Source organism: Haliotis asinina, chromosome 11 (assembly GCF_037392515.1).
Source record: "Haliotis asinina isolate JCU_RB_2024 chromosome 11, JCU_Hal_asi_v2, whole genome shotgun sequence".
Taxonomy (NCBI): Eukaryota; Metazoa; Mollusca; class Gastropoda; order Lepetellida; family Haliotidae; genus Haliotis; species Haliotis asinina.
Window position 1 is genome coordinate 33863143 of NC_090290.1, and position 9913 is coordinate 33873055.

The 9913-nt window shown below is 39.3% G+C and overlaps 1 protein-coding gene across 1 annotated transcript; it reads right to left on the bottom strand.

Annotated features, from left to right (window-relative positions):
- Nucleotides 1-6724: 6724 nt before the first annotated feature.
- On the bottom strand, nt 6725-7744 carry LOC137255379 (probable G-protein coupled receptor 139). Its single transcript, XM_067792821.1, has one exon. The coding sequence runs from the start codon at nt 7742-7744 to the stop codon at nt 6725-6727; it is 1020 nt and encodes a 339-aa protein (XP_067648922.1).
- Between the last annotated feature and the right edge of the window lie 2169 nt (nt 7745-9913).

Here is a 9913-nt window from a genome sequence, read left to right on the forward strand (position 1 = left end):
AACGGTGTGCAGACGACTGATACCTTTCTAGTGTTTCGCATGCTGGCTAACAGGACATTACATTTCCGACAATGACATATTCAGTTCAACAAAATTACGCGATGGCTTGTGAGTTTACCAAACCGTCCCCCAAACAAATTTGATGTGAGATCGAAAATTGGCTGAAGTTTTCCACAAAATATGGCAATCGTTCCAACATGTTTTGGAAGTGACCTAGAACGCTGGGTATATCTACACGTACATTTTAATCATTTTATTTTCGTCCTGAATTGCATGTTATCCCCTTGATTACTGATTCATGTACAAAATAAGCACAGTAACAGTGTAAACAACGTAGACTGTGACATGATTCTGAGTGTCGTTACATTCAATCGTATAGTTACTTCATGTCGGTGCTATGTATTTGACCCAATCTTTGCGTGTTTATATTCCAGCTATATGTTGGCGGTCTGTAAATGCTCAAGTTGGAACCAAGATAATACAGCGATTACCTAAAGGATCATTGATCTCCACGACTGGGAGACGGTGACATACATCGGTGAACCAGACCTCCTCAGTTTAATCGCCTCATACAACATGCATGGGTCGCTGAAGGCCATCATGAAAATCGATCTCCAAGATTCTGTAGAATAGAAGTACCTGAAGTTTCCGTAAAATACGGAATCTGCAAGTGTTTACAAATTCATGTCCGTGACATTCACAATAATGGTGAATGAGTATATGTTTATAGTGACATCAGCAACACTTCACCCTTATTTCAGCTTTATATACATTAGTACTGGAACGGTAGAAATATATAATTATACGCAGAGTACTGAGTCAGGCACCCAGACATATCTCACCACAGAGTGAATCCTGATCCAAACCCTCTGGAGAATATCTGGGATATGATTGGTCGCCGTGTGTAATAATCATCCTGTACAGAATCGGACGCTGCTTGACACGAGGCATGGCGTAGACATCCCTTTCAGAGGATCAGGAGGCTGACAAGGAGTATCAAGAGGACTCATACAGTCACACGGGAGTTATACTCGGTATTAACCTTGAATCGCGTAAGACACGTAAAATGACATTTTAAATGTTCACATTCACCAATAAATTCAACATTAAGCATTCCAGGGCCATGCTTGTACAGACATAGTTTTGTATGAAAATCCGTATTTTTTAAATGGCATCATAAATCAATATGGATTGCAACCATTTTGTCGTCTTTGCTATGACTTAAAGGATCATACTTGTCCGGATAAAAACTAACCTTGCGAGTATACAGGGGTGCTTTATTATGTTCTTGTGTATATCATTACACATATCGCGTGAAAACCTGGCTAGGGATTGCAGTGATAGGGGCCAAAGGAGTTCAAGCGAATCCCATGTGACGAAAGGTTCATCATGAAGCATGATTTGCTTGACTGTTCGGACTTGGCATGGCACGCTGTTCACATTATATAGATGTTAGTGTGATATGTGTTTATGTAGCCAACTGTATTACCCATAAAATGTAAAGATGTATGTTGATAACTAATGGCTTGCTTATATATTTGGAGGTTGTATCAACGGAGATTATATGGGGTACTAAAACACTGCTCCTGTTCAAGTTAATGCCACAAGCATAACGACCGATGGATTCGAACCATGCACCTCCGACAGACCGTGCCTTAACGGGCAGCACTAGTGTATCTGCAAGGACAATTCCAGCATTCACTTCACCCTGCAAGACACCGAGTACGACGGCCATTTCTGAGTGAAGAAGGGTTTTGGTGTCCTTACAAAGCTGAGGGCAGGATACGTGACAACATCAGGTGAATGATGTGAGGTTTCGAGACGAGATTTGCTAAAGGTTGCTCTTCCGCTTTCGTAATAGAACAACCATTGATCGACGTTTCAGTGTGTTGCTCCAGTTGTAAACCAGCATCTAAAAGATACCAATACCAATGGGATGATCCACTGAACACGTCTGGGATGACATGGAGCAACGTTCACGATGTCAGCAGAATCCACCAACAAAGCTGGTTGAACTGCGCGAACATCGGAATACTTTCATCGACATATAGCTTCCGTAGCGAGACAAAGGGGCATGCGTCAAGTCACAAGGCACAAGTGAAAACGCGCTCTACTTTTCGTGCAAAGTGTTTTGTGAATCCTCTGCTGTGTTGCTGCTCCTTTACATATGTGTCATACGCTCTTGTTGAGTTAGTGCTGTTAGTGTTAATGGTAAATGACTTTTTATCCACAAACCGGGCATTGTCCATAAAGAATTTGATTTCTTCTGTAGGCAGGGACTTCATGCACTGAACCCTATCACTCATCTCAATTGCACTTATTGCTCATTGACTAGTGTGCATGTCCTCTCCCCCTCTCCCCCCTGTGTCTCTCTCTCTCTCTCTCTCTCTCTCTCTCTATATATATATATATATATATATATATATATATAGTTTTTTGATGCTTGCAATGAGGGTTTAACGTCAGGATATATATATATATATATATATATATATATATAGAGAGAGAGAGAGATAGAGATAGATAGATAGATAGATAGATGTGTGTGTGTACAGAGAGAAAGAGAGGCGGAGAGGTGGGAGGGTGCATGCAAATAAATGCAATGGAGACGGAGTGATACACACACACTCACACATACATATATATACACACACACATGTGTGTGTGTGTGCGCACACGCACGTGTATTCTAAAGACGAGCAACTTGTGTTATCTCCTAAAGATTTATGATTCCAAATTAATCCAGCAATGTAAATTTGCACTGCTTACATTGACGATAAGCCACGTTCTGTAAGTACGTTCGATTACGTGGTCCTCCGACATCGACAATCACGGAATATAGTCTAGTTCTGAACGCAAATACTTGAAGTGCCGTTCATGACATCCAAACAATTAAACAATTATTGGTGAACGTGTCTAACCGGCAATGGTTGACACCAAAGTACTGAACAAACCTGCTTGCACATAATAAGAACTTTGTTCACTTTGTGACTGAATAATTCATCTGGGCCGATCCCACACGAAGAGCTAAAAGCGTATTTTGAAATGAGAAATCGGTTATACGTCAGGGTCAAGTGCCCAGAAGGACGTGTACTGTCGCCGTCAGTTTTTAAAATATAACATCAACCCCGTCATATTGGTGAAGCAGCGCTGGAACTGACAACTTGTAAATCATGGACGAGTCTTGTGTTTGAACAGTGTCAAACATAGCTACAAGGAATGAATTGTGTAAAGGGGAGGAAACCATATGAAGTTCAAAAACAGTAGCAGACCAGAAGTTTTATCGTTCAAATCAATAATCTCAGTTTCAGTGTTTTCACTTAAGACGAGATATAGTAATCAATAAAAAACGAGCTCTGTAATAAAGATCCTAGAAATTAGTATGCAGTAAATTACTACTGTTTCTGTGGCGCCCTTTTTGGCTTCTTCAACGGAATACCCAAGTACTAATGATCTCACGGAAGAATTTTAGTGGCGATAAGTACTCACTTTTGTGCTTAGGTCGTTCTATACACGGGCACCGAAGCCAACTGCAACGCCACAACCCCTTGTGGTCGGGTGGTATGGATTAGATTTCCTCTCTCAAGTGGTTCAGACTATGTGATGTGTTTTGTCATACCTTCAGTCACGATCTAGACATTATTATTTTATTACATGATCGCCTTAATAACAGAATCGGGTGGCCCGATGCTCATCTACCCGTGGAGATCCTTGTTATAACTCATCTTCGGAAGCAGGTCATCATAACCCCTTGCCCCCAGTTGCGAAGACTGAAGGTGATCACTGAATTGTCTGGTTCAGTATCGACTATTTACACCGCCTTTATCGCTAGAATATTGCTGACTCTGGCACACACACACACACATACACACAAACAAACACACACACATATATTTACCTTATTGTGATGCTCATGGTGTCAACCTCTGGATTGCCATGCTCGATTATTAGCAGACCCACGTCACATTAAACAGCATTCAGTTATAAGTCACTGTTGGCCTCAGAAACAGACACAGAAATATAAATATCTTTCATTTCATAATAATTCGATAATACGATAATAATTCTGACAGCAGATACAAGCATATGGGTCACGAGGCAGGTTTATTACACATTGGAAAATCAGCCTAAATGGTTTTGATGTGTATCTTTCGGATGCAACAAGAATGAAAGCAAAATGACTTGGTTGCAGTTTGATTCATTTGTAATCTGCCATTGTGGCTGAAGTAGCAAATAGGTTTTATCTGTACACAATTCTCTATGAATATATGGATTTCTGTAAAGTCAATATTGAAAATTTTCTGCACATGACACACAGTTCAAACTATGGAGGAACGCATGTATTGTTATAGTAAGATAAGAGACAATGAGGACGTTTCTGATATAACATTCTGCTTGTTCCAGGACACAGCTATGGGATGAACACAAATCGATATGTTAAACCTTCAGGCTTACGTCTACCATGGTGATGGGGCTGCATGCTTGTCTGCAGTAATATTCCTCCCATGTAACGGATGCCACTTTGTAATCGACTTTCATATTATGGGTGGCGTGCCGTGAACGCATCAACTTGACGAAGTCACTTCAGTCGCGTATAAGATAAGAACAGTTTACAAACTGAAGTGTCTAGCTGTGTGAATGGAAATGCAACCTATGACGTTTTCATTTTTAAGGTGTATGTCTGTGCATCGTGAAAGTCTGCACTGTTTAGTTTATAAAATTGTTGAAAGGTTTTGTTTAACCATTATTGCCAAAAGCTACAACAGTTTTAAACGGTTGGGTTTGTGCACTAAACCAGTTAACATTTGATCAACATAACTCATTCAAAGATTTTACACATTTTATGGGTAAGAAAAGAAAATCATCTCATCATCTCCCACGCTTTTCCTTCTCGAGTACAAATATATAATGTCATGGTTCACGATAATGCCTCTCTACAAAACTAAAGACGATAAGAATCTTTTCGTTGTTATTTTACGTGACAGCTTTTCGTTAACTTCTGAGAAATAGGACCTAAGAGATTGAGTGAGTTAAGTGTAATACGATTTCCAGTTTTCCAGTTGTGCTACTTCAAACTAAGAAAAAAATGTTGCGTCATTAGGTTATCGTATCAACCCGTCCACAGAACTTGAGTCTCTGGGTTGTAAAGAATACTTGAAAATTAAAATGTCTTTTAATATGGTGAAGAAAGCAAGTATACGCAGGAGACATCCATATAAAATTGCGTGCGACCTAATCATCGTTCTATTTCAGCGTATCTACAGGAGACTAAAAACTGGAAATGTGCTGCACTTGAAAACGAGGCTTCTATATTATACAGCATACCTTATTAATTTTACTAATAATCATGCATGTGTGGATATTTCCTAATGTAATAACTGAATGAATAGATTTGTTTGTATTCAGTATGAAATTTCTTATACATTTGTAAATTCGATAGCGTCTACTTTCTTGGGTTATATGTAACCAATACTTACAAACACGTTTTTTGTTATTTAACCACGTTTGTACCAATACCTGATACCACCGTGTGCATTGTTATTGTCGATTCAAATTTGATAAGACCGGTGTTTCTCAAGTGGGCGACATGCGTTACAAATAGAAAAAGTATCCCCTAACCCTATATTTTTCATAGTATTAATGTGGTACCATAAACCATAGTAATGTAACATATCCATCCCTCGATTTAAATCACTGTTGAGAGAACGGACCCTCGAGGAATACTAAATACGTCACACTGATAACAATGGTTGTAGAACGTTAACATTTACGGCCATATACAAGATTCTCGATTACAATCCACAAGCAATTACCTAAGCAGCAATATACTAGAAAGATGTGAATATCACCAACTGTAATATCAGACTCGACCCTTCCCTTCATTGACGTCCTGTCAGACGTTGAATTTGACGTTGAGATATTGCTTCTATTTTGTTAGAGAAGAACATGTTCAGTGCATCCTGGATTTGCACCGGATGGCCACTGTGGCGCAGTTTTTAATCCATAATGTATCAAACATGCTCTGTGGGATTGAGACCTGGATATCTGGCTGGGCAAATTAGACTTGCTACGTCCACTTGACGTACGAAACCAAGGGCATGTGCACGATGTGGTGTAATATTGTCGTACATGAAGACTGGCCGTATGTTTAGAGGATAGTCTTCGAAATGTGGCACAACAACGCTCTCTAGGATGTCGGAGCTATTGGTGTTACGTAAATATCAGCATAATATTTGTGTCTTTCACTAGTCATATATATGCATCAAAAGACTTCAAAACAGACAGTGGCTAATATTATTCTGTCTTAATAGTTCTTAATCACGTGTGAATTATCATAGGTCAGGAAAGTATGGACCTCAGTAGAATGAGAAACTGTCTGGCTCATTCATTAAATGTATACTTCCAATTATTATGGGTTGAAATCATCGGTTTTCTATAAAATGACACACAATATACGTTTCCAGAGATATGTATTCTTATATACATGAAAATAGGATCGAAATTGGCATGGATCATAGATAATAGTTGTTCATAGATAATAGTGACATCGTAGAAGATTGCGATATGTCTAGTACATATTGCTAAAAATACACAAAACTAGAGAATGCCCAAGGCAACGTACCAAACATATAGTCCCTTAGAAATGAAAAAATGTGTCATCAGGGCAGTTTGGAAATGATAATATGATTTCATACTGTACTGGTCCGCATACAAGGCGCCTGAATTATGAAGGGCGAGTGGAAAGGGTTATGTACTGTGAGGCTAGTGTTGCTGGTGTTTGATTGCGACACACAAACATGTCAATGAATTGGTTCCTGAATCTTCGAGCACTGAAGGAATACAGGTAAAAGTTAATCGCATGTGTCGAGTCACACAAAATATAAGCAATGGTATCAATGAGATACAGAACCGCTCCCTCCATAGACTTGTTCGTTGGAGTCAGGTAAGGCGACATCACGAGCAGCACGCATCTTGGGGTAGTTAGAACCACCAAGGTTATTGCCGATACTACAAGCATAATAGTGATCTGACGTTGACGGTCTGTTGGTGAATTGCGATCAGTGATCGATTCGTTTCTGTTCAAAGACCTCCGGTCCTTGGTAGACTTTACAATACCAGCTATGATGAGTAGGTTAAACACTAGAAGCAGGATGCATGGCATAACGGCATACACGATGACATTGATCCAATACCATATATGGACCATGAAATATAAATATCTCTCGTTGATTTTGCAAAACACCTTTTTGTTGTGGGCAATATAACTGTAATCCATTGTCCAGAACAGGTGAAGAAACAAGGCTACAAGGGGAATGGTTATCGATATAACTACTGACAAGGATTTCCTGAAGGTCCATATTTTGCCGATCTGGAACGGAAACCACACGGCAGCGAACCTCTCAATTGACAAGCCGACAAGCAGCCAGTTTCCGTAAGTAATGAGAAAGTTACCACTGAATCCGAGAAATTTGCAGCCAAACAGTCCAATCTGTACTCCTCGGTCAGGCAGCACGAACATAAGAAGCTTGTTGACGATGGCCATGTTATCGACGATGGCGAGGAGGGCGATGTAAACAGTGAGAGACCTTAATGGCGATATCTTAAAAATGGTGATGATTGTGAAGCAGTTTCCGGGAAATCCAAGTGCAAATATAACCCACAGGTAGTACGTTTCAATTCCATAAGCAACGTCATCAACCGTCCTCCAACCTTCTTGGTTTCTTTGTGAAGTGTAGTTAGACATGTTTGCGTTCATCCTGATAACACTGGGTCCTCAAGAAATTTATTGCGATCACTTTGGTTGAGAATCGTGTACAGAGATGTAGTTTTTCTCTTGATCTGATCTATTGGTCATCTACTGGTCACTGGTGCCCACCTGTAAATATAGAGAAAAGGCTGTTGATGGTTGAAATTTATGTTCAAGACTGAAAGAGGCAAATAATCGGTATAATGTGTGAAGCCTACCTCTTTCGGTCCCGTCGTGATATTGACGTTTCATGTTAATACTTTTAATGTCTCACATTATGACTGATGCAATGATCTCTTACAAAATCCCACCAGTAAGTGAGTGAAGTAATATTTAACGTCACATTGGTAATATTTCAGCCATATCGTGACGAAAACCATCAATATTATAATATAACAAAATCCCAACAGCATCGTGACCTTTTGAGTAATTTGACCTGAGCATTTCCAAGACAGGTCTATCCCCTGAAGAGCATTTAATTTTACATTGTTGACGCACGCATTTCTTCTGGTAAACAGTGTCAGTGTTGCAGTAAACATTTCACCTCCTGACATTGAGTTCGAACTCAAGACATATGGCTAAAAGATTGTTATTATCTGCTCGAATATCTTGTCCTAAGTGTACAGCTACACTTGTTGACAAGGACAGTATGCCAATGCTTTTGCATTAAAGACAGTTCAGCTAATGTCGAAATTAGGGTGTAAACAGAATAATACATATATCTGACAGCAAGCTATAACCATTGCCTTTACGCGTTGCTGTCACTATGTGCTGGTTAAAGTGAAACATGTGAAGGATACTGGTATTTCAGCAGATATGGGAAAGTGTATACGTGGAACATCAACATGAGAATGTTGTTTTGGGGCGTTACAATTTAGCAGAATGCTGTCTAATGCAACCTGTCTTTTGATATTGGCTAAATTACCATAATCAACAGCACCTGAAAGGATGATGTGAATCCTGCCGATGCCGATGCCGATGCAGGGAACACGAGTATAATGAGTTGTCTTTGGTTGCAAGCAAAGTTTTTATCATGTATTGTTAAGTGGAGTGATATTGTTTCTGGCGTTTTACACGTGTACAGGCGTTAAACGTAATTATACGTAATTCACAAACAACAGTAACGGCCTTCCTTCATTTATATTATAAATGTGACGAAGTACAAATTCTTAGAAATCACCTGCAAGGCATGACTGATTTGTTCATCATGAAAAGTTTCATTCAGCGCTCATGTCAGTGATATGTTAAGTGTTTATGTATTTCACTTCGTATCAAAACTGTGAATTATGTCCATTTGTAAAATGCAAACGAAAATGGTATGTATGGTTGAGGTGAAAGTTTTATTTCCCAGGATTGAGCTGAAACGTAACTTTAACATAAACAACAGAATTTTAATGCTAAAGTATTAAAACGCCTAACGCCTTAATGCCAAAAGACAGTTTCTACTGTTGCAGCGCGAAACACCTTACTTACCAAACACACAACTGTGATATGCAAATGCAAAGTCACTGGTACTGGAAAAAAACATTTATGACGATACAATGCATGCATATTTCATAGAAGAACACATGAAAGGACACATGCATATTTTCATAGAATTTTCTTATATTTCTGAACACTCGGGGACGAGAGAATGCATGATTGCAAGTACATATTAGTGCACATAGTGAGTTAATGATCCAATGCATTGGTTGTATTTTGATATCCTAACGCAGTGTTGAATTTGGATGCCAGAAGACTAGATGACGAATAAATGGTTGACATTTTAGACTAGAATTCTCAAGGGTGTAGTTTCAGTTCGTAGCATCTTAGATACCAAAAGACTTGGTGATGATCTAATGTCTGGATCAAACAGTTTATATATGTATACACCAGGACACGTGGTGGCGACAATTCAGTGCATGACTTATAGTTGGATACCACAAGGCACAGCTATGATAATCCTATGGATGTTGGTTAAGTTGTTCTTCAAGTAGTTAGTAGTTCTTAATAGTAGCAAACGCATTGTTTCTTAGTACCAGAACACAAAATGGTGCAAGGCCAATGCAGACATTATGCTTCTATACCAGAACGGTGAGTGCTGTTTCATTGCATGCACTGTACCACAGTGCTGGAACTAACAAATCTGATGTTTCAATGCATGAACCAAACCCTTTATAGATTCGC